General features: G+C 52.7%; 2 protein-coding genes across 2 annotated transcripts in view; both read left to right on the forward strand.

The window, feature by feature from the left end:
- The window catches only part of LOC127474810 (uncharacterized), a 1,039,526-nt gene that overhangs the window by 414,692 nt on the left and 601,999 nt on the right, over window positions 1-22,835 (forward strand).
- On the forward strand, window positions 6,127-7,148 carry LOC127474886 (olfactory receptor 14J1-like). The gene has a single exon (XM_051796207.1). It carries the CDS (start codon window positions 6,127-6,129, stop codon window positions 7,093-7,095), a length of 969 nt encoding a protein of 322 aa, XP_051652167.1. The 3' UTR covers window positions 7,096-7,148.

Genomic DNA, 22,835 nt, shown 5'->3' on the forward strand with positions numbered 1-22,835 from the left:
CAGACGATGCTCCAGACATCTGGAGCGAAGTCCGGGAAGGAGCAGCATCCGCTAGGGATGCGGAGTTTTTAAAAGCCTTCCCAGTTTACTATGACGAGGGCAAACCACCGGAGTGGCGCCCTATCTCGTATCCTATGCTAAAAGATATTAAGAAGGCCATAGTAGAGTACGGGTTGGGCGCCCCCTTCACCCTCGGTCTACTGGAGTCGTTCTTTTTGGCATATACGTTGATTCCCTTTGATATATGGGGTGTGATGGGAGGGTTACTAACGACAGTACAGGCCTCAGCTTTTGAAACCGAGTGGAAAAAGCGCATTGTAACCTGGGTGAACGACCGGATGGAGAGGCGAGGTATTCCCCCGCGGCAAGCCATAGACATGCTCTATGGGGAGGGCGACTACACGCGTAGAGGGGATCAAGCTAGATTGGATCCTAAATTATTAGATAAGTCTAAAGAATTGGCCCTAGACGCCTTAAAGAAGGTGGCCGACGCATACGTGCCGACCCCCTCCTTTACAATGATTGACCAAGGCGTAAAAGAACCTTTCACTGAATTTATAACGCGGTTAAAAGAGGCTATTGCCAGGCAGGTCCCTCAAAAGGAATGCCAAGAAATTTTATTTAGGAAATTGGTTATCGAAAAGGCAAATGAGGACTGCCAAAGAGCGCTCAAGCTCCTAAAGGATCCCACTCTATTAGATATGATAGAAGCGTGCAAAAACATCGGGTCAAACTCCCATAAAGCGCGTCTAATGGTTGCCGCATTTTCAGGTCCCAACCATTGCTTCGAATGTGAGGGGAGGAAGAAGACAATATGGAGGATGATTTTTCAAAAACAACAACTGGGGTACACACAACCATATAACAGCATAACAACAAACTGGGGAAAACTGGGGAGAACAAGAAAACTGTCAAGTCCGATATAGTGTCAAATCCGGTGTCATGGAGTAAAGTCCAATAAAGTAAAGCCTTGTCCGGTGTTAAAGGTGTCACTCAGGGCTATAGATCTTTCTCCAGGTTTGGTACTCGTCCAACTCTGCCCTGCGTTCCCCAACATCTCCCCCTTCTTTATTTGCTTGAGCAGCAACGACGTTGGCAGTAACTGATGAAATCAGGGTTTTTCTTAAGAAAACAATTAGACAAGGTAAGACAACACATAACGAAACTAAACTAAAAAGAGTAATGAGGCATAATATAATAATTTTTCGGGTCCAACTGGGTAAATTTGGTATCTGTAGCCAATCGAAGAGGTTATCGAGCCCTACGCCTCTGTCTTGATGAATTTCCCGGACCAGGCCTTTTAATCGATTGATGCTTTGGTGAATGGATTCAGCATGGTCCGAGAAATTCATACAACACATGCCCTCGAACTCCTGGCACCCGTGACCGTGTGCCAGGAGGAGGAAATCGATGGCGGCTCGATTCTGTAAACTTACCTCTTTCGATTTCTGGGTGTCCGCCAGCAAGCCCTCAATTGCCTGGGTTGTAGCATTAGCTTCCTTGGTTAGCCAACAACCAAGGTGCGTGAGCAGAGAGAGGGCGTGTGCTGTCCCTATCCCAGGGATAGGGAAGGACGCCCAGAAATTCTTCACCCTGGACCATATGTGAATGTTGGAATCACAGTCCTCTGGGAAGGGCAGAGGTGTGGGCCAATACTGGGTCTTTCCAAGATTCAGATGTGGTGCAGGGAGAGACTTTGGTATCTGAATTGGTTGGGGTGTAACTTCGAGTTTAGGTAAAGGTTTGGGGGCTACGGGTTTAGGGGCAGCGGGTTTAGAGTTCGGGAAGCGGAGGGGAGCGCCCATTGAAAAGGAAAGGGATCTTTTAACTCGGGTTTTTGGGAAAACAAATTGATTTTGTAGGTGGAACTTCGCCGGGTTGAACAAGGCTAATTTTCCTATTGTGCAGGGTCCTCCCTCGGGGTAGGCTCTAATGCCTGGCCATGCCCGATCCCCGCACAATAGGAAGTATCCCTTTGGGAGTTTCATGTTCCTAGGAACATGTTCTGTAGGGATAGTTGTAACTATCGAGCCATTGCACCACGGCGAAGTAGACTCACGATAAAGGGGGTTATTAGCAGTTACGTTATGGGGAGTAAATAAAACAGCTTGGGTGTAACGATGGAAAATAACGCACGCTGTGGTTGGGAGTGAATCTATCAAATCAATTTCTTGAAAGGGAATATCAATAAAATTAAGGGAAGCAATTGTTTGGGCAAGGTTAGGGGAATTGAGTGGACCGGCTCCTTTGTTTCGAGTTTGGGACACGAAGGAGTTCCATTCTCTGGAGGTGATGGGAACTCCTACAAGACAAGTACGAAATGGGCTTCCTGCGCTGGCCAAGGCTAGGCACAAGGTGTCTGTGCCCGTAGCCTTAGCCAGCGTTACCCACAAATTCTCTCCTGGTTGGCTCATCCACTCTCGTAGAGGTGACGTGTCGCTGAGAGGGACGAGCCCACAGATGGCAAGGTTGGAGATGATGAAAAGGCGAAGCGGATGCATGTTGTCTTCCGGTGTAGTTCAGTCGCGATGGATCTTTATCCTCCTTGCCGGGACCCACTTTGGTCCGTCAGGACCTGAAATACACGCGTAGCCCTTCCCCCATGTTATCAAGGGGAAAGGGCCCGCCCATGTCTCGGTCAGCGGGTCTCGGTACATGATTTTCGCTTTTTGGGAGGTTGAACTTACAGCACTCGTTCTAAAATGACGTTCTGCTGGACTTCTGTCTGTGTGGGTTTCCTGTTCCTCCAGCAAATTCAAAAAATTTAAAACGTACATAATTTTGTCTAGTTTTTCCTGGGGGGAGAGGCCAATATTGGGGCCTGTCTGGCTGCAGCCCCTCAGTGGGGCACCGAGGTAAGAACAGACTTGCAGTGGGGAAAGCTGCTCTGAAAGCCCCGAGAGCTGGGGTGGGCAGAGGCTTTGCTGACAATGGCCTTGGGGGTGGATGTGCTGGGACTCAGGCCCAGGGGGAAAATCACAGGCCTGATCCCTGAGGAGATCAGCACATGCTGCTGAAATGCTGGGGGAGAGAAGAGCCAGCAGAGTGAGGGAACAAGTGTGGACAGCCTGGGCTGATGGGATTTGGACTCGTGCCTGGCCCGGCCTTGGCTGGGCAGAGAAGGGACAGCCTTTGTGTCCCTGCAGGGCTGGGATTCACTCCCTGCCCCAAAGGCCCCCAATGTGTCTGAGAAGCCCTGGGTGGTGCCTGTCACACAACTGCTGGGAATGGGGACAGAGTTTCTGCACAGGCCCTGTGCTGTCCATGGCAGCTGCTGCACTTGTGCTGCAGAGCCCTGGCACCTCCCCTGGCACTACAGGCCCCTCTTTGGCTGTTCAATCCAGGCTCAGCTGCCCTCAATTAGGTTCAGCAGTGAAGGGATGTCCATGAGACAACTGCCATTGTACTCTGAGGACATGTAGAAAATACCCTGATAAACAACAGAGAGAGACCTCTCTCCCTGTGCCACCTGACTCCATTTGGTCACCTGAACACCTCTAGGGGCTGCCCTGGCCAGAAGGAACAGTGACAGGTTCCCCTGTCCTACATGTGGGCCCCTTCTGCCACTGAAGTTGGCCAAAGCAATGTCCCAGCAGCCTCCAAGAAGATCCCACAGCTGCTGCCCTGTCCCTAGGAACTGCTCCATTGCAGCCTGCAGTTCCCAGCAGGAATGTCGGTCACCTCTGGCCCCTCAGAAGGAACCAGGGCTTTGTGTCCCAGCAGGTCACTCCTGGCTTTGGTCTTCATTCATTCCCATGGGAGCTGGGACAAAGAGTCACCTGCAGGGGCCTGTTTTGGGCCCACTGAAGTGGGGCAGGAGGAATCCAAGCCCATGGGGGTTGTGGAGGGAGCTGAGTGTCCTTCTGGCCCCAGGTCTGCAGAGCCACAAGGAGACACCTCTGTTGACTCAGCTGAGTCCTTCCCTCAGTGCAGGTGAAGGAGATCCCTCCTGGGCACTGTCTGGGTTTCCTGTCTAATGATGGGGCATGAAAAGGGGACTCTTGGACTTAACTCTGTGTGTGTTTGGAGAAATGACAGTGCTGAAAGAAGTGTCTGTGCCCAGCTGAGAGAAGGCACATCATTATTTCCTTCAGCTGTGTGCCAGCAGGTTCCCCTGGAGCCCCAGGGACAGCTGGAGGGAGCCCAGAGGGGCAGAGAAAGGGCTGCCTGGGGCTGTTGCTGTGCTGCTGAGTTGGGCCGGGCTCCTGGCACACAGGGAGCTCCTGGCAAGCAAGAAGAGCTTCAAAGAGACAGCTCTGCTGGTGAGCAGCTCCTCTGCACAGCCCAGCAGGGCTGAGGGCACTGCCTGCAGCACCCAGGGCACAGGAGAGAAAGGACAGAGAGATGAGAGGCAGCCTGGGCTGGGAGGTGACTGAGCTCTCACTAGGCAAGAAACCTTCCCAGGATTTGAAGGAAGAATTCTCTGGCTGTAGGAAAGTTCAACTTGCCCTCCTGGAGGCATCTCCTAAAGCTGGCACATCCCACAGCTTCCAGGATCTTTCAGCAGGACTCTCCCAGTTGCTGCAGTGCAGGGGAAGTGGCCATATGCCAGAGCAGGGCAGGAGCTGCAGGCAGCAAGGGCAGAGAGGAGAAGGGAGCAGGAGGTTCAAGGGATCCTGGGGTGGGAGGACAGGGCAGAGCTGCTCAGGGCAGGAACCTTGCCAGCCCTTTGCCACGCTCAGGCTGTGGCTGCAGAGCAGTGCAGGTGAGTTCCTGCAAGTGCCTCTGCCAGCTGCCAAATGGCAGCAGTGGCAGGAGCTGTCAGGATGGCTCTGCTGGATTTGCTGGGGTGCAGCAGGAGAAGCTGCTGCAGAGCAGGACTTGCTGCTGCCCCATCAGAGGCCCAGGGCCAGAAGGTTCCCTGTGCCAGGGCTGGCTGTGGGGTGGGAAGGTGGGGGTGCAGCCAGGGGTGCCCAGGGCTGTGGTGCAGAGCAGGGTCCTGCCCCCAGGGCTCTGTGTGCTGGGGCAGGGACTCTGCTGCCTGCCAGGGTCAGCTCTCAGCCCGGCCAAGGAGCTGCCACGGGGCTGGGGGAGAAGGGCTGTGGGGAAGGAACAACTCTTGGGAGGGCAGAGCAGGGCAGAGTCCTTCTGATCTCCACAGTGTGCTGCAGGGATGAGGGCTGATCACAGCTCCAGATCAAAGCAGGAAATTTTCCAGAAGCTATTTGCAAGAGGCACAGACAGACAGGGGGTACCTTAAAGAGAATGAACCAGTTCTTTCAGTGTTATACTCTGGGTTGTCTGGGTGCTGACTGCAACAGGGAAAGGAATCTCTGAGCACAGGAGGAGACACTGAAACTTAAACTCTGTTAGATTAGAGGGCATTGAACCTGAGAGTATCAGACATCAAAACTGTCTTATAGACGCATCAGTGTCACTTTTCCAGCCTCCCCAGGGTTGCTCTGACATTGCCATCAGAGCCTGCCCAGCCAGAGATGCCCCTGGGCAGTGCCCTGTGCTGCTGGGAGGGCTCTGCAGAGCAGAGCTGAGCCCCCAGGGCTGGGATGGGCTCTGGCAGCACTGGCAGGGCCCAGCCCTGGGCCCAGGGAAGCAGCTGCTGGCAGGGACAGCTCCAGGCAGCAGAGCCCTGGGCAGGGAGTGGGGGGCAAGTGCCCCCAAGGCCTGGGGGAGGGGGCGTTCAGGCAGCTCTGGGGGCCCTTCCCTGCAGCTGTGCTGGGCACTGTGTGCTGGGCAAGGAGCTGCTCTGCCTGGAAAACTTCTCCCCTGCAGGACCCTGCCCTCTCTGCTGGGTCTGTGCTGCTGGGCTTGGAGCTGCCCCCAGCAAGGCCCAGCTCTGCCTGGGCAGGATCCTGGGAAGTTCTGAGCCTTCCTTTGGGGGTGGGCACTCTCCTGTCCCAGCCCTTGGCTTCTCTGCAGGAGGGCTCCTGTCCTGCTCTGTCCAGCACAACTGCAGTGCTGGCCTGGAAACACATTGAACTACTTGGCAACACATGGCAAGACCTCCTGCCACACACAGCCCTCTGCCAGCACATATTAGACAGAAAAATTTGATTAAATCTTGAAATTAATTACATTGAAATCTGGAGTAATATTGTCAGAGGTGGCTGTTGTAATTCTACCCTGTGGCTTCCTTTTCTGAACAGACCCTGTGATACGAATCAGCAAATGTCCAACAGCAGCTCCCTCACCCAGTTCCTCCTCCTGGCATTCACAGACAGGCGGGAGCTGCAGCTCCTGCACTTCTGGCTCTTCCTGGCCATCTCCCTGGCTGCCCTCCTGGCCAACGGCCTCATCCTCAGCGCCGTAGCCTGGGACCACCACCTGCACACCCCCATGGGCTTCTTCCTGCTCAACCTCTCCCTCACAGACCTGGGCTGCATCTGCACCACTGTCCCCAAAGCCATGCACAATTCCCTCTGGGGCACCACAACCATCTCCTACAAGGGATGTGCTGCACAGCTCTTTTTCTTTGCCTTCTTCATGGCAGCAGAGTATTTCCTCCTCACCATCATGTGCTACGACCGCTACATTGCCATCTGCAAACCCCTGCACTACGGGACCCTCCTGGGCAGCAGAGCTTGTGCCCACATGGCAGCAGCTGCCTGGGCCACTGGCTTTCTCAATGCTCTGCTGCACACAACCAGCACATTTTCCCTGCCCCTGTGCCAGGGCAATGCCCTGGGCCAGTTCTTCTGTGAAATCCCACACATCCTCAAGCTCTCCTGCTCACACTCAGGCTACCTCAGGGAAATTGGACTTCTTACAATAAGTTGTTTGTTAGGTTTTGGCTGTTTTGTTTTCATCATGCTGTCCTATGTGCAGATCTTCAGGGCTGTGCTGAGGATCCCCTCTCAGCAGGGACGGCACAAAGCCTTTTCCACGTGCCTCCCTCACCTGGCTGTGGTCTCTCTCTTTGTCAGCACTGCCACATTTGCCCACCTGAAGCCTCCCTCCATCTCCTCCCCATCTCTGGACTTGGTGGTGTCAGTTCTGTACTCGGTGGTGTCTCCATCACTGAACCCCCTCATCTACAGCCTCAGGAACCAGGAGCTCAAGGATGCCATAAGGAAAACGATGACTGGATGCTTTTCAGAACCAAAACGCTGGCTCTTTTCTTCTGTAAATCATTCCTAACATTACTTGCTACAGACCAACCCTTCTCTTCTCAGGATTTTGGAGGGGCTAGGAATGTTTTCTTTGGTATTTTGACTTTTTTATTATGTAGTGCAGAATAAATTTTTGTTCTTGATCCTGCTTCTAATTCACTGTTTTCCTCCTGAATTTGACCCTACCCCTGTGGAAATGAGGAACCCTCTCTTCATATTAAAACAAATGAAAGGACACAGTAGAAACCTGGTGTTTCTGAGATAGTTTTTCAGAGACCTTTGTAAAATGTCAAGGTAGTGCCTGTGTGCAGGGGGGTTGGGGAAAAGGGGACCAGAACAGCAGCTCTGCAAGGAAGGAGCAGCAGCACTTGATCCTTCCCAATTCCACACTCTCCTTCTGTGCCTTTGGGGAAGGTCCCTGAGTGCTCTGGCTGGTTGGTCACTGTTGTGCTTGGTGTCAGTGCTGTGACCACGGGCAGGGACAGGCCCTGGGCACTGCTGGGACAGAGCTGGGCTCAAGGACAGCAGAATCCTGCCTGGGCTGGAGTCACCCAGAGATCAAGTACCACGTTTCTGGTTTAATCCATGAGAGCACAGGGCACACAGCAGGAACAGGGACAGGAGTCTGAGGAGTGACTCATCTTCCCCTCAGTGAACTTCCACAGGCTGACCAAGAGCAGCCCCCAAAGCAATGTCCCAGCTCTGGAACAAGGCAGGGCCCCTCTGAGCCCCCTCCATGGCCACACAGGAGGGTCTGGGGGAGGTGGTCAGTGCAGGGAGCACCATCAGCTGGCTCTGCCTCCCAGCTTGAGCAGCACAGCCCAACAGAGTCCCCCATGGCCCTGGGCCCCACAGCCCCCGTGCTCTGCAGAGCAACCCCCCCAGCTCGAGGGCTGTGGGGAGCACGGGCAGGGGGTGAAGGAAGGGCTGCTCAGGCCAGCACAGACGTGTTCCCCTGGGGAAAGGCTCTGTGGGGAGATGGGATGTGCCAGGAGAAGAGCAGGACACCCTGTGTGAGCAGAGGGGCCATGGGAAGAGGCTGCCCTGTCCCTGGGAAAAAGAGGGGGCAAAGCAAAATCTGGGAAAGTCTCTGATCCGAGTTGTGCTGCCCAAGAACACGCTGACTCCAGAGGTGTCCAAGCGGGGCAGAGCCGGCGACTCCGGTCCGTGTTGCGGCGGGGGGAGGCAGCGGCTCTGCTTGATTCCATGGAGTTCTGGGGAGGCACAGTGGCCCCTTGGTTCCAGGAGGGTCTGAAATTTCTCAGGATTCCAGGAAGCCCTGCATTGTCACATCGGCCCCATGAGTCCTTGAGGTTCCTCAGTGTCACAATGGCCTCTTGATTCCATGAAATTCCACTGTGGCCTGGGGTTTCTCTGTTTCCAAGAGCCCCTGCAGTGCCACAATGGCCTCCTGATTCCATGGGTTTCTGCAGTGTCACAATGGCCCCTTTATTTCAGGAGGTTGCCCACTGTCCCTGGGTTCCTTTGGCTCCATGGGGCCCTGGAGCATCCCAGTGGCCTCTTGATTCCAAGGGTTTCCCCAATGTCACAATGGCCCCATAATTCCATGAGGTTCTACAGTTTGACAGTGGCTCCTTGATTCCATGAGGTTGCACTGTGTTATCACAAAGCTGAGCCCATCCTGATGAAACTTCTGAGGAGGTTGGGAGGAACTGGGACAAAAGGGAAGGAAAATTGGGGAAGGAAAGAGGGGCTTGACCAACAGAGAGGAAGGATTTATATGAGGTAAAACCAGGTTCAGGTAATGCTGAGGGTGCTGAAACACTGACTGTGCAAACACTCCTGATGGACCTTTATGCACTTTGTAACCTGAAGCCCCAAAACCCCCCCAAAGGTGCTGCTCCTCCAATGGAAAGGTATCCACTTCTCTAATTCCAAGCCAGAAGAAGCTCAAACCCAGAACTCAAGACTCTTATTCATCCTCTAATGCCCAGCCCAATCCCAAACCTGTATTACCAGTAGGAAAAGTCAAGCTTTAATCCTGAACCAGCCCAAAACCCGCTTCCCCAATCATGAAGCAGACACTGCCAGCAGAACAACAAACCTCCCAAAGTTCTCCCTAATCCTCACCCTGAGCTCTAAACCCCAAGCCCTGACCATTCAGCACCCCCACAGCCCTTGGGAGCAGGGCAAGGACCTGGAGGGCCCAGAGCAGGCCCAGGGGGTTGGCAGAGGAATGGGAGGTGACCTGGATCTGCTCAGCTCTGCAGTGACCCCCAGGAGAAGGGCCTGGGCTCTGGCAGGGATGTCCTGTGGCACAGGGGCTCAGGATCCAAGTTCAGAAGGCCAAGTGCACATGGCAAGAGCCAGAGCTGGTGCAGAGACATCAGGGAGGGTCTAGAAATGCTGCTGGGAGGGGGTGGGAAAGCAGGAGGGGTGTGTGCAGCCTGCAAGGCCAGAGCAGCAGCAGGGCCAGGGCAGGACAGCCTGCAGGAGAGATGGCCAAGGGCTCTGGCAGGGCTGCAAGGCCCAAAGGCACCCAGGCCTTTGTCCCCTTGCCTCTGGCAGCTGCCTCTGCCACTCAGGCCACCACAAGCAACTTGCCTGGCAGGTTCTGCACTTGGTTTCTGCCTCGCCCCTCCCTCAGGAGCCTGGCAGGGGTTGCCCAGGTTTGGGCCTTTGTTGTTCCTCCCCCTGCCATCCCAGTGCCCCCCAAACAGCCCTGAGCCAGCCGGGAGGGACAGGATCTGCTGGGCCAGGGCCTGGGGCTCAGGCCTTGGCCTTTGTGCTCCACAAAACCAAGGCAGGCTTTGCTCAGCATTGCAGGGGCCTGCCCAGAGCCTTTGTCTGCCTGCACTCCTGGCCTCCAAGGAGCTGCTCCAAGGAGTCCCTGGGGAGGCTTTGGCAGTGCCTGCCCTCAGTGGGGCCCAGCAATGCTTCAAGGCACTTGCACTTTGGCTTCTGACTTCTTCAGCAGCTGCTTCAATCTTCTCTCAGCACCTCAGGATCATGGGGTGGGCTGCAAACACACTGTGGGGCTCATTAAAATGCAGAAATCCCTCAGGATCTCTTTGTTTTCCTTTAATTGTCTTCAAGGCAATTTCAAAACAAGTCTTCAAAGTTTGTATTTTTTTTTAATTCAATTATGGCTATTTTTTAGTTCAGAGAAGAGGTGATAGAGGTGTTCTCCAAGTGATCTTGATGCTGAGTGTCTCCTCAGGAGATCCACACTGACCCTGTCTGATCAACCTTGCTCCTCACCCCCCAACCTCACCAGTTCTGACATGGTCCATCTTGGACTGACAGCTGATGCAACTCCAAACACACTGTGGGACCCATTAAAACACTGAAAAAAAATATTACTATTCCTTTAATTGTCTTCAAGAGTTCTACAGCTAATTGGAGTTGTTTTGTAGTTTAGCTAAGGAGGAAGATTTTAAAGTGGAAGTCATGAAAAATATATATTTTTTGATGAATAGGAATGATTTACACAGAGCCTTGGGATGCAAGAGGGTCAGGGCACAAAAGGATTTGGATCCAAAGACAAGGGGGCAAAAGAGATTAGTAGCACTTAACCATTGACCAATTGAACAGTTATCAGGTGATTCAATAGCATTTGCTACAATTTTAACAGTGACTGAATTACAGATTCACAATAACAACATTCACACCACAGACAATTCACACCCACACCCAGGCAGAGATGTGTGGACACATCAATAGCTGGGTGCGCAAAGGTCCCTCTCCCAAATTCTCCTTCTTGTCAGGGAAACACTCCCCCAAATCCCTTTGTGTTTCCCACCAGACAAGGGTCACAGCTGGAGGAGTGTTTGTTGAGGGGGATCAGAATTGTCCTGGGCATCAGGGAGGGTCTTTGGAGTGTTGCAAACTGGAGGGTTCCCGAGCTGGGAGAGGCTGCCAGAGGTGTCCCAGTGAGAGGGAGGTGCTGGGGAGCTGCCAGGGCCTTCCTCAGCCCTGCTGGTTGTGGGTTCACAAGGGGACTGGCTTTAGTTATCTGCTGAATTTCCATCCTGGTGTCAGGAATGACTGGAGTTTCCAAACTATTTGGGAATTGTATCCAAACTGTTCCATTAGGGCTGTGATTCAGGCAGGGAATATTCAAAGGCTTTCATGGGATGACTGATTATCCTGTGTTCCCCTGCTGTTCCACTCTGGATTGTTCCCACCTTTATCATCCAGGAGCACCTGGTCTAGTGCAAGGACACTTCACCACACCCTTGGTCCAGTCCAGGGACACTTCACCACACCCTGGTCCAGTCCAGGGGCTCTTCATTGCTCAGCTGGTTTGGTCAAGGCTTGTAAGGAGCTCCTGATATCATACCTATAAGAAGGATGGGCACAGACTTAGTTGTAGTAAGACAAGTGATAATGGTTTTCAACTAAAAAAGAGCAGATTTGAACTAGATATAGGGAAGAAATTTTTTACACTGAGGGTGGTGAAACACTGGCACAGGTTGCCCAGGGAGGTCATCGATGCCCCACCCTTGGAAACATTCAAGGCCAGGTTAGAAAGAGCTGTGAGCAACCTGATCTAGTTGAACATGTCCCTGTTCATTGCAGGGGGGTTGGACTAGATGACCTATAAAGGTCTCATCTGATTCAAACTATTTCGGATTCTATAGTTCTTTCTTATCCTGCAGAGCCAAGGCTGACAAGGATCTCCCAGGTTTCAGACCCAGCTGAGCATCCCCTTTGATGGCCCAGCTGGCAGCTCTGCTAAAAAGCTGCTGCAAAGAACCTCCAGACCTAAAGAATCTTTTGTGCTGGGCTCAGCTGTGGCTCTCAGGGCTGGGGGTTGGCTTTTGGCTGCCAGGTGCCCACCAAGGCTCTCTCACTCCTCCTTCTCAACTTCCCTTGGTGCCTGCAGGGTTGTTTCTCCCCCATTTCTCTCACTCCTCTCTGGGTTACAGCACCCTGGATTTTATCCTTTCTCCAAAGGGTGATCACAGAGGTGCCTCTGGAATTGCTTTTTGGCTCAGCTTTGGGCACTGGCCGGTCCATTTTGGAGCCACCTGAAACTGGCTCTCTCTGACACAGAGTCAACTCCTGATCTCCTCTTCCCTAAGGGAAACCTGCAGCCCCCTCCCTGCTACCAAACCTGATCTACAGGGTCATTCAAGTGCCCAGGGATAGAGGAGGTCATTGATCCCATTATTCCTCAGGCTGGTTAAACAAGACTTTGTCCTCTTCCTGTCCCTGACTGCAGGTTCTTTCTGTCAGAGCAGAGCTGGGCTGGACCTAAGCCGTGCTTTGCTTCAGAGCCTGCTGGGGTGGGGGCAGATGGCAATGGAAAAGTTGGGTTGGACTGGATGATCCTTGTGGGTCCCTTCCACCTCAGCATATTCTCTCATTCTGTGTTTGTTTGGGTTTGGTTTGGTTGTGTTTGGTCTTTTTCCCTCCTTTTGATTTTCCTTTCCTCTGACCCATGAGTTTTTTCTTCATTGTCTTGGGCCTTGCTGGGCACCTGATGGCAAGACAAGTTTATCCCACTCACTCATCTTGACCACATTTTTGTCCTAGTTACCATTAACTAGACAAGGTTTCTCACAGACTTGCTGCAACTTGGCATCATCCACAAAGGAGTGGAAAGTGCATTTCATCCCATCATCCAGAGACATAATAAAGATGTTCCATAGGAATGGTCAAGGGCTGGTCCCTGATGGATGTCACCTGGGAATTGCTGCCAAGAGGAATTTGTGCCATGACTTTTGACCCTCATCAGTCATTCAACTTCCCACTCACCACATGTTTCACTTCTCCAGTCCAGCTGTCACCAGTCTGGCTCTAAGGAGATCACAGGAGACAATGTCAAGAGCCTTGAAACAGTCTGGGCACAGAACATCCCCTTCTTTTCCCTCCCACAGGGGTTCTGCAATCCCTGCCTTGTCCTTCCCATGCCTGGCAATGGCTGCAGGAAGACTTGTCATATCCCCTTCCCTGCTGAGCCTGAGCAGTCTGGAACTCTGCCAACCCTCCTTGCTACCCTGTTTGCAGACTGCTTCCATGTCTGCCTTTGCCAAGGCCCCAGGAAGCTCTGGGCTGGCTCTGGCCTTTCCAAGGGAGAGGTCTCCCAGTGACACTGCCCAGCCTTCTCAATATCCCTGACTCCAAAACCTTTTCTATTATCCCAAGGGTCCAGTCTAGTGCTCAGGACACAACACATATTCTCATGGTTCTTCAGGAGAAAATTAGAAGTGGTTTCATTAGAGAGGTCAACAGGTGGAGCAGCCCAGTCTGGTCTGGCCCCACAGCAGTGCCCAGCCCAGGGTGCTGCAGAGCTCTGGGCACTCCCCCCACAGCCCCAGCCCCTCTGAAGGGCACAGCAGCTCCTGGGGCACAGAGAGGAGTCTCAGCATCCCCATCAGCTCAGGGGCTGGACACTCAGCATGGCAGGAGGAAGTGGAGGTCAGGGAAACTGCTGGAGCCCTGGTATCACCTGCAGGAGATGCCCAGCACAGCCTGACTGTGCCCCTCAGTGCCAGCCCCTCTGTCCAGCCCAGCCCAGAGTCCTGGCCCAGGGACAGAGCAGCCTGTCCCCAGGGGGGGCTGCAGAAAGAGGTTTCTCTGTGTCAGGGATTCCTCTCTGCAGGCCCAGAAATGCTGCCTTGCTCTTCTCCAGGGACATCCCTTTGCCCAGGTCAGTGTGTCCAGGCTACCCCTGCCAGTTGCAAATCCCAGCCTGGGATCCCTGCAGGGCCCTGAGCTGGAGGTGCTGCTCTGCACAGGGAGGGGCTGTGGCACCCTGGGCTGAGCCTGCACTGGCCATGCTGGTCAGGGTGGGGAGCAGACCCAGCAGGATGGGGATCACTCCTCTCCACCCTCTGCCATAGTCCTGGAAGGCTCAGTAGCCAAGAACAAGGCTGGTCAGGACCATGGGCTGTTTCCAATGGCACAAAGGGCAGGGCAGGGCTCCACTCCATGCAGCCTGTGGGCTGGAGAGTTCTTCAGGACACCCTCCTGGAAAGCCCAGCCCTGGCTCTGGTACAGCCCCCCCTGAACTGGGGAGGCACAAGGGGAGTTCACTGCAGGTGAGACGAGTCACTGACCAGAGTCCTTTCTCTGTTCCTGCTGCCTCCCCTGGGGTTGCAGAACTCTCCTTTACCAGTTCACAGGGACATTTAGTACTTGATCTTTGGTAACTCCACCCTGGGCAGGATTCTGCTCCAGGGCTCCATTCCCTGCTGACTGGATGGGACAGGCTGTCCCTGCAGATCCTCTGTGCTCTCCTGCACTGCCTGAGTTCCTACAGACAAGTCCTCACCTGCCATCAGAGCCCTCACAAGCTGCAGAGCCCCAGGCAGGTGACGTGGAGACCATTTGCCACTGGCCACCAGCACAGAACATCTGAACCAGCCCTCAGTCCCTCAAGTACCCCAGTGAGTCACTTCTCTCACTGCAGGGACTGAATGGGGAAACAAGCAAAGCAATGAGACTCTGGAGAGTCTATTCCTTGGCCTTGTTCTTTACACCAACCTTTCAAAAAGAACAAAGCCTTCAGGAACTGCCCAGGGGGATCCCCTTTCCTGATGGAAATGATGTTAAGGAGCCCAGCTCTGTCCCAGCAGTGCCCAGGGCCTGTCCCTGCCCATGGTCACAGGACTGACACACAGCAGGGACTGAGCTGCCAGAGCACTCAGGCCTTGGGTAAGGAGCAGAAAGGAGAGGGAGGCAGTGGAAAAACAGTATCTCTGAAAAGGCCAAGAGCTGCTGCTCCCTGGCAGTGCTCCTGTACCAGGACTCTTTACCCTTTCTCCTCTGCACACAAGCACTGCCCTCCAGCTTCAGGGAAGTTGTTGGAGGGAGAATCTGGAAAAAAGAATTCAAGACCTTTATTCTACTCAGAGATTGTGATTCCTCATGTACAGAATAACAAAGGCAGGATGTTTAACAAAGAAATTGCTGCAGAAACTTTTCTTTTCTTTAAATGCACACAGAGAATGATCCCTCATTTACACAATTGTGGGTCAAAACAAAGAGAGAGTGAATTAGGTATGAGATGGAGAATAAATTTCTGTGTTAACAACATTAAAAGAGGAAAAAATGTAGGAAACGGCCCCCACCACCACTCTCAAAAGCTTTAGAAAGCAGGCTGGGCCAGTAAATGGTTACACAATGACTGTTGTGCAGAAGAAAAGAGGCAGGTTATTGCTCTTGAAAAGCATCTAGTCATCATTTTCCTCAGGGCATCCTTGAGCTCCTGGTTCCTGAGGCTGTAGATGAGGGGGTTCAGTGCTGGAGGTAATACTGAGTACAGAACTGCCACCACCAGGTCCAGGGATGGGGAGGAGATGGAGGGGGGCTTCAGGTCGGAAAATATGGCAGTGCCGACAAACAGGGAGACCACGGTCAGGTGAGGGAGGCAGGTGGAAAAGGCTTTGTGCCGTCCCTGCTGAGAGGGGATCCTCAGCACAGCCCTGAAGATCTGCACATAGGAGAAAACAATGAAAATGAAACAACCGAACACTAAACAGACACTAACCCCAATGAGCCATATTTCCCTGAGGTAACCTGAGTGTGAGCAGGAGAGCTTGTGGATGGCAGGGATTTCACAGAAGAACTGGCCCAAGGCATTGCCCTGGCACAGGGGCAGGGAAAATGTGTTGGCTGTGTGCAGCAGAGTATGGAGAAACGCAGTGGCCCAGGCAGCTGCTGCCATGTGGGCACAAGCTCTGCTGCCCAGGAGGGTCCCGTAGTGCAGGGGTTTGCAGATGGCAACGTAGCGGTCGTAGCACATGATGGTGAGGAGGGAAAACTCTGCTGACATGAAGAAATAAAAGAAAAAGAGCTGTGCAGCACATCCTGTGTAGGAGATGGTTGTGTTGTTCTGGAGGGAATTGTGCATGGCTTTGGGGACAGTGGTGCAGATGCAGCCCAGGTCTGTGAGGGAGAGGTTGAGCAGGAAGAAGCCCATGGGGGTGTGCAGGTGGTGGTCACAGGCTACAGCACTGAGGATGAGGCCGTTGGCCAGGAGGGCAGCCAGGGAGATGGCCAGGAAGAGCCAGAAGTGCAGGAGCTGCAGCTCCCGCCTGTCTGCAAATGCCAGGAGGAGGAACTGGGTGAGGGAGCTGCTGTTGGACATTTGCTGCCTCTGGGTGTTTGTTTCCAACACAGGAGAAGAAGACAGTAAGAGGCCAGTAAGCTTGGACTTATCTAAACAAAGTCAAAGCTGTATTCTACAGACACTCCCCATGTCACACACAGACAGCCTTTTGATTTCCTAGGAGATCTTCCTTCAGCTCCAGTGCTGGGTCGCTACTGAACAGCATTTTCTCTGTTTTAGCATCACTGTGCAGGGGTTTCACATAACAAGGAGATGTTTATGGACAGGTTTCCATCCTGGAAGGAAACCTCAGGGAGACAACCAAGTGTCCTTTTGATGGCATTTGATTTAAGCAGACTCAACTCCTTCCCCAGCAGCACAGGCTGCACTGGTAGGGGTCATATTCCGATTGCAGGTGCAAAAAAGACATCTCAGACTAGTCCTGATGGGTCTAGCAGAGGTGATGCTGGTGCTGCCCACAGGCAGAGCAGTGGCTGAAAGCACATTAGGAAGCTCAGACAGACCTACTGAGCACTCACAGTTCAGATGTCTCAGGGACTTGTCAAAATTAATACTTTCTTAATTATTCCTCCCATTCCTCAAGAGTTGGAAACTGGAAACACAATCTCAGGAAATTTCTTTAACCTTATAAAAATCTTTGTCTTGGAAATATTCTGAGAGGGAGCTGGAGCTCTGAGCATGTCCTCCTCCTCTGCACTCCAGATGCTCTCAGAGTTGCACTTACAGAATCTGTAGTTGGTGGGCAGTGCCAGCTTTCCCAGATGCCTCCAAAAGCTGCAGTCCCATTGCCCTGCATGAACAGACTTCCTGTTCCAAGATCTGTTAAAAATTCTCCCCCAGTGAGGTCTCAGCATCATTCTACATCTGACAGCCTTTAACTTCTCTCTGTCTCACTCCCCTGCCCTGGGTGCTGCAGGCAGTGCCCTCAGCCCTGCTGGGCTGTGCAGAGGAGCTGCTCACCAGCAGAGCTGTCTCTTTGAAGCTCTTCTTGATTGCCAGGGGCTCCCAGTGTGCCAGGAGCCCGGCCCAGCTCAGCAGCAAAGCAGCAGGCCCAGCTCATTTAATGACCCTTGGGGGGGTTTGGTGTTGTTTACATGAGACTCAGTCCCTGAGAGGAAGTTCAAACAACTTCTCAAGAAGTCAAAGTGAGATTGAAACTCTAAAGTTTCCTTTAGTGCTAATGAGTCTCACTGAGGGACACAACTGAGAACGTGTCCCCAGGTTCCAGTTAGAGAAGAAAACTGCAGACAGTGATGACAAAGATGGACAAGCAAGGGAAAGGTGGTTCTGATGCTGAGGAAAAGTGGACTTGTTTCCTTAATCAAACAGGCCAAGCCCTGACCCCCAGCCCCTGGGAAGGGAGATCCTGTCCCTGCCTCATTCCTCAGGGCTCTTCCTGGGGCACTGGGATGTGGGATGTGCAATGCCAAGGGCAGGACCATGGGGTGGCACCTGCCAGGCTGCTGAGCAGGGACAAGGAGGCCATGAGGCCCCAGGGCTGCAAGGGCCACTCCCCTGCTCCTGGCATCAGGGGCACAGACAGCAGCCCTGGCCAAAGGCCTGCAGAAGGTGGCTGTGTCAGGGCCTTTCAGCTTCTCCCCATCCCTGTCTCCTCTCCAGCCCAGGCTGTCCTACGGTGTCCATGCCCTGCCCCTTTCCCTGCAGGCTGTCGTCATCCCCCCGGCTGCCCCACCTGGCTGGCACCTTCCTGCACTGACATCTCTGCGTCCTCCCTGGCTCTTCCTGCACACACAAAGCCTTGGGCTCATCCAGACTCCTTCTTTGTGACATATTGCACCACAACACTGACCTCAGAGGGAAATTTCTTACTTCTGGTCACCAGTCTAGGCCACCCCAGCTGCCCTTGGTGGCACAAGTTCTTTCTTAGGCTGTTTTCTGACAGGAAGAAAAGCTCCACCAGCTCTCACACCCCCCTTCCAGACCTCTCAGGCTACTCCTCTACTGTCCTCAATCTTCACACCACTGACCCCTGAGTCCTCAGCCTCTATATAGGGGTCTTGTGCTTGAGGCCCCAAATTCCTTCCTGAGGGATCTCTGGGACCTCTCCAAGGTTTTGGAAGATGACAATAGAGTGCTCTTATCCCAGGAAACACAGAGGGACACTTTTTCCAAGGGTTGTCTTGTCAGAATGAGGCACAATCTCTTTAAACTTTCTGGGACAAGGGAGCTCTGAGCTCTGGGTACGGAGGGAGCTCCAAGTGCCAACCACTGGAGTGGGAGCTACAAATCATCAGGGCTTGTGTTCTTTGGAGAGCCAGACACTGGTGAGAGTGGTGTGTGTGTGCACATGGAAGGACTTGAAGGGCACAATGAACTGTCTCAAAACACTGTCAAAGCAGGAAAATCCCATAAGACACCGCAACACATAAGCACTGGTGGCAAACAGGAAGGCCTTTAATTCCAAGGCCTAAAGGGAGGTGAAGCTCTGGAAGTAGCCCCCAGGACAGAATTGCACTGTGCAGAGTGTGGGAAAGAGCAGACAGCCCCAACAGGAAGCCAGGGCTGGTAAGGCAGGTCTGGGGAACCCATCCAGACAAAGATTCCCACCTGCAGACTGGAAGCACACTGGGCAAAACTCCCACCATGGCAAGCTGTGGGAAAGGAAGCAAGTCCTTGTAGACGTGCCAGCCCAGGTTGTGGGAACAGCATCTACCCCCCTGAATACCCGGGGCTTGGGCTGTATAAAAGTGATAGCCCAGAAGCACAACTTGGTGACCCTCCACCAAGCAGAACAGGGTGAAGAAGGACCGGTGGGAGCCTCAGGGATCTCCATGGTGTGATAGATTTATTTCATCTCTGTCTCTCTCTCACTGTCTTCCCACCACCCCCTTCTTCTCTCTCTCTCTCTCTTTCCATTTCTTTCTCTCTCTCTCCCTCCTATTTACTGTTAAATCAAACCTGGACTGCTGACTTTGGCACATGGTCTCCTTTGCAGCTGAATTTGGGCAGAGGCATCTTTTAATAATGGGAACCTGACAGTATCCATGAGGTTTTACAGTGTGGGAATGGCCACTGGATTCCATGAGGTTCCACAGAGTCACAGGGTCCATTTGGCTTCGTAAGGCTCTGCAGTGTGATAATGGACCCTTGATTCCATGGGTTTGCAAAATGTCTCAGGACTCCTTTGGTTCTATCAGGCCCCACATATCACAGTGGCCCCTTGGTTCCATGAGCTTCCACAGTGTCCCAGGAATCCTTTGGTTCCATGAGCCCTGCAGTGTCACAGTGGCCCCTTGATTCCATGAGGTTCTGAAAAGTCTCAGGGTTCCTTTGGTTCCATGAGGCCCTGCAGTGTCACAGTGGCCTCTGAGTCCCCGAGGTTCCTCAGTGTCACAATGGCCCCTGATTCTATGAAGGCCCAAAATGTCTCAGGGCTCCCTTGGTTCCATGAGGCCCTTCATTGCATAATGAATCCTTGGTTCCATGAGATTCCACAGTGTCCCAGGATTCCTTTGATTTCATGAGGCCCTGGAGTGTCACAATGGCCCCTTGATTCCATGAGTTTCCACAGTCTCCCAGGATTACTTTGGTTCCATGAGGCCTTACAGTTATCACAATGGCCTCTTAATTCCATGAGTTTTCACGTTGTCACAATGCTCCTTGATTCCATGAGATTGCCCAGTGTCCCAGGGTTCCTTTGGCTCCAGAAGGCCCTACAGTGTCACAATGGCCCCTTTACTCCTGGATGTTCCACAGTGTCCTTGCTGGAACACACAGGGCTGTAATGTTGTCACCCCTGCAGAGCTGCCTCCAGCTCTGGGCTCCAGCACAGGAAGGACATGGACCTGTTGGAGCGAGTCCAGAGGGGAGCAGCAAGAGGATCAGAGGGATGGAGTAGCTCTGCTGTGAGGAAAGGCTGAGAGAATTGGGATTGTTCAGGCTGGAGAAGAGAAGGCTTTGGGGTGACCTAATTGTGGCCTTGTAGTGCCTGAAGGGAGCCAACAAGAAAGATGGAGAGAGACTTTGGACAAGGGCCTGGAGTGACAGGACAAGGGGAATGGCTTCACACTGAGAAAGGGAAGGGTTAGATGGGATATTAGGAAGAATTTCTGCACTGTGATGGTAGTGAGATCCTGGCACAGGTTGCTCAGAGAAGTTCTGGCTGCCCCATCCCTGGAAGTGTTCATGGCCTAGTTGGATGGGGCTGTGAGCTCTGAGTCTAGTGGAAGGTGTCCCTGCCCATGGCAGGGGGTTGGACTGAGATGCTCTTTAAGGTCCCTTCCCACCCAAACCATTCCATGATTCTGTGACTGGTGGGGGATGTGGTGGTCAGAGCCATTGGGCACAGAGACCCCAAAATGATTTTCCATTCTGGGTGGAGGAAGGAGGGGGCAGCAGAACTGACACCCTCGACTGCTGGTGGTCAGACTTTGTCCTGTTTGGGAGACTGATTGATCTGGGTGTGAGTGTGGATGTGCTGGAGGGCAGGAAGGCTCTGAAGAGGGATCTGGACAGGCTGGATCAAGAAGGCCAAGTGTCAGGGCCCACATTTGGGTCCCAACAACCCCCTGGAACGCTCCAGGCTGGGGGCAGAGGGGCTGGAGAGCTGCTCAGCAGGAAGGGACTTGGGGGTGCTGCCTGACAGCGGCTGGATATGAGGCAGAGTGTGCCCAGGGGGGCAAGAAGGCCAAGGGCATCGTGGCCTTTGTGGAGAAGAGTGTGGCCAGCAGGAGCAGAGAACTGATTGCCCCTCTGTGCTGGGCTCTGGGGAGGCCCCACCTGGAGTGCTGTGTCCAGTTCTGGCCCCTCAGTGCCAAAAGGCCCTTGAGGGGCTGGAGCGTGTCCAGAGAAGGGAACGGAGCTGGGGAAGGCTCTGGAAAACATGTCTGCTGAGGGACGGCTGAGGGAACTGGGCTGGTTGAGTCTGGAGAAGGGGAGGCTCAGGGGGGACCTCATTGCTCTCTACAATGACCTGAAAGGAGGTTTTAGTGGGGTGGGGGTTGGTCTCTTCTGCAAAGCCTTTAGTGACAGGAAGAGAGGAAATGGCCTTAAATTGCTTTGGGCAAGGTTCATATTAGATATTCAAAAACCCTTTTTCCACTGAGAGAGTGCTCAGGCATTGGAACAAGTAGCCCAGGGAGGTGGTGGAGTCTCTGGAAGCATTCAGGTGGCATCTGGATGTAGAGCTTTGGGATGGGGTTTAGGGGTGATTCTGGTGGTGCTGGGTTGACAGTTGGACTAGAAGATCTGGAAGGTCTCTTCCAACCTTGATGATTCTGTGATTCTCTGACCTGTCATCCCTGTTTGCAGGTTTGTGCTCTAACAAGACCCTGGGGATGTTTTCTCTGTTGGGCCCACAGAGATTGTGTTGTGTGAGCTTTTTTCCTCTATGATCAAAACAAGGAGTAATTAATGCTAAATCCAGCAGGTGGCTTTCAAGTACTAACTTAGTCCAGTTTGTCCAACTGTGTCCAAACAGGTGAGGAAAATCTGGAACTTTAGAAGGGTTAGTTTTTTACCTCATTAGCAGGATATCCAGGGGTGCACCAAGTGCCTTCTAGTGAGGAGCACAAGAGACCAGTAGACATTGACAACATTGTTCTAATGTTAATGTCATTGGAGCACAGAGTGAGATCACTTCTGAGTTATGATTCTTTAATTACTGATTGAGAATAAAGAGAAAATCACATATTTCATGACACTTCAGGATTTATTTCACACTCTTAACAAGAAGGTATTTTGCAGCTGGACTTTGAATAAGGTTCCATGGTATATTGCAAATTTGTATCTCAGGTTAACAGTCTACTTCTTCCCAAAGAAATTCTCAGCAGCTAACACCCTTTCATCATCTGGCTCTTTCCCTGATGGCTTGAGCTTGTTGCTCCTTTTGGTAAATACCCATTTGACACAATGCACTGGGCAGCTTCTGCCAAGTGCCACTGGATCTCACTTCTTCCCTTGCCTTGAGGTAGATGTGCTTTAAGAATGTGGCTGTTCAGATGCCCTGAAATGTCTCTAGTATTTCAGTGGGAAGAAGCTTCAAGATGTGCTGTTTGGCACACCTGAAAAATTCCCTGCCCAGAGAGCCATGGAAATGTAGGTGCTGCTCAGTAATGCCCCTTGACTGGGACAGGCACTGCTGAAGATTTCTTCCTTACCCTCTCTGATTCCATTCCCACTGTTTTGTACAGACTCCTTGGGGTCAGATTTTGCACTGTACAGTTTGATAAGTGTAGTGCAGATGTGTGTTTGAAGGCATGTTCTTCTTCTGCATTCCCTGATCAAATTCAGGAAACTGATACCTGGCCTGAACTTTTTTTTCCCCATAGTACTATTTTTATTTATTTCTCCAGAACAGCTTGAGAAAATGAAGGTACACTAAGCCTCAGTTTACTTGCTGCTGTAATCTCTTCACCTTTTTTCTTTTCCCCTCCCCCAAACTGATGGGTAACTTTGAAACCCAAGGTCAGGAATGTGGTTGGAATTCCAGGCCCCAGTCTGGGGGAGGTGACACTTTCAGCCCCTACCCCCCCCCCCCGGGGGAAGAAGCCACTGCTTTGTTTATCAACAGGCAAAGGACAGCCCAGGATTTCTGGCTCTCCAAGCAGCAGCACTGGCAGGGAAGAGAGCTGCTGACTTGGATGGAAGATGGTTGAGAGAAAAGTAGTGATGGCTCACAGGGGGAGAGGAAAAACGTGTTATTTTGGGGTGTAAAGCGGGTGGGATGACAAGCTAACAAGGTAGTGGAAGCCAAGTGAACAGGA

This window comes from Manacus candei, unplaced genomic scaffold (assembly GCF_025592945.1).
Source record: "Manacus candei isolate 608988 ecotype Guabito, Panama unplaced genomic scaffold, ASM2559294v1 h1tg000045l, whole genome shotgun sequence".
Classification (NCBI taxonomy): Eukaryota; Metazoa; Chordata; class Aves; order Passeriformes; family Pipridae; genus Manacus; species Manacus candei.

Excerpts from the sequence above, each read along its gene's own strand:
- LOC127474886 (XM_051796207.1), top strand. The coding sequence starts at position 6,127 with ATGTCCAACAGCAGCTCCCTCACCCAGTTCCTCCTCCTGGCATTCACA.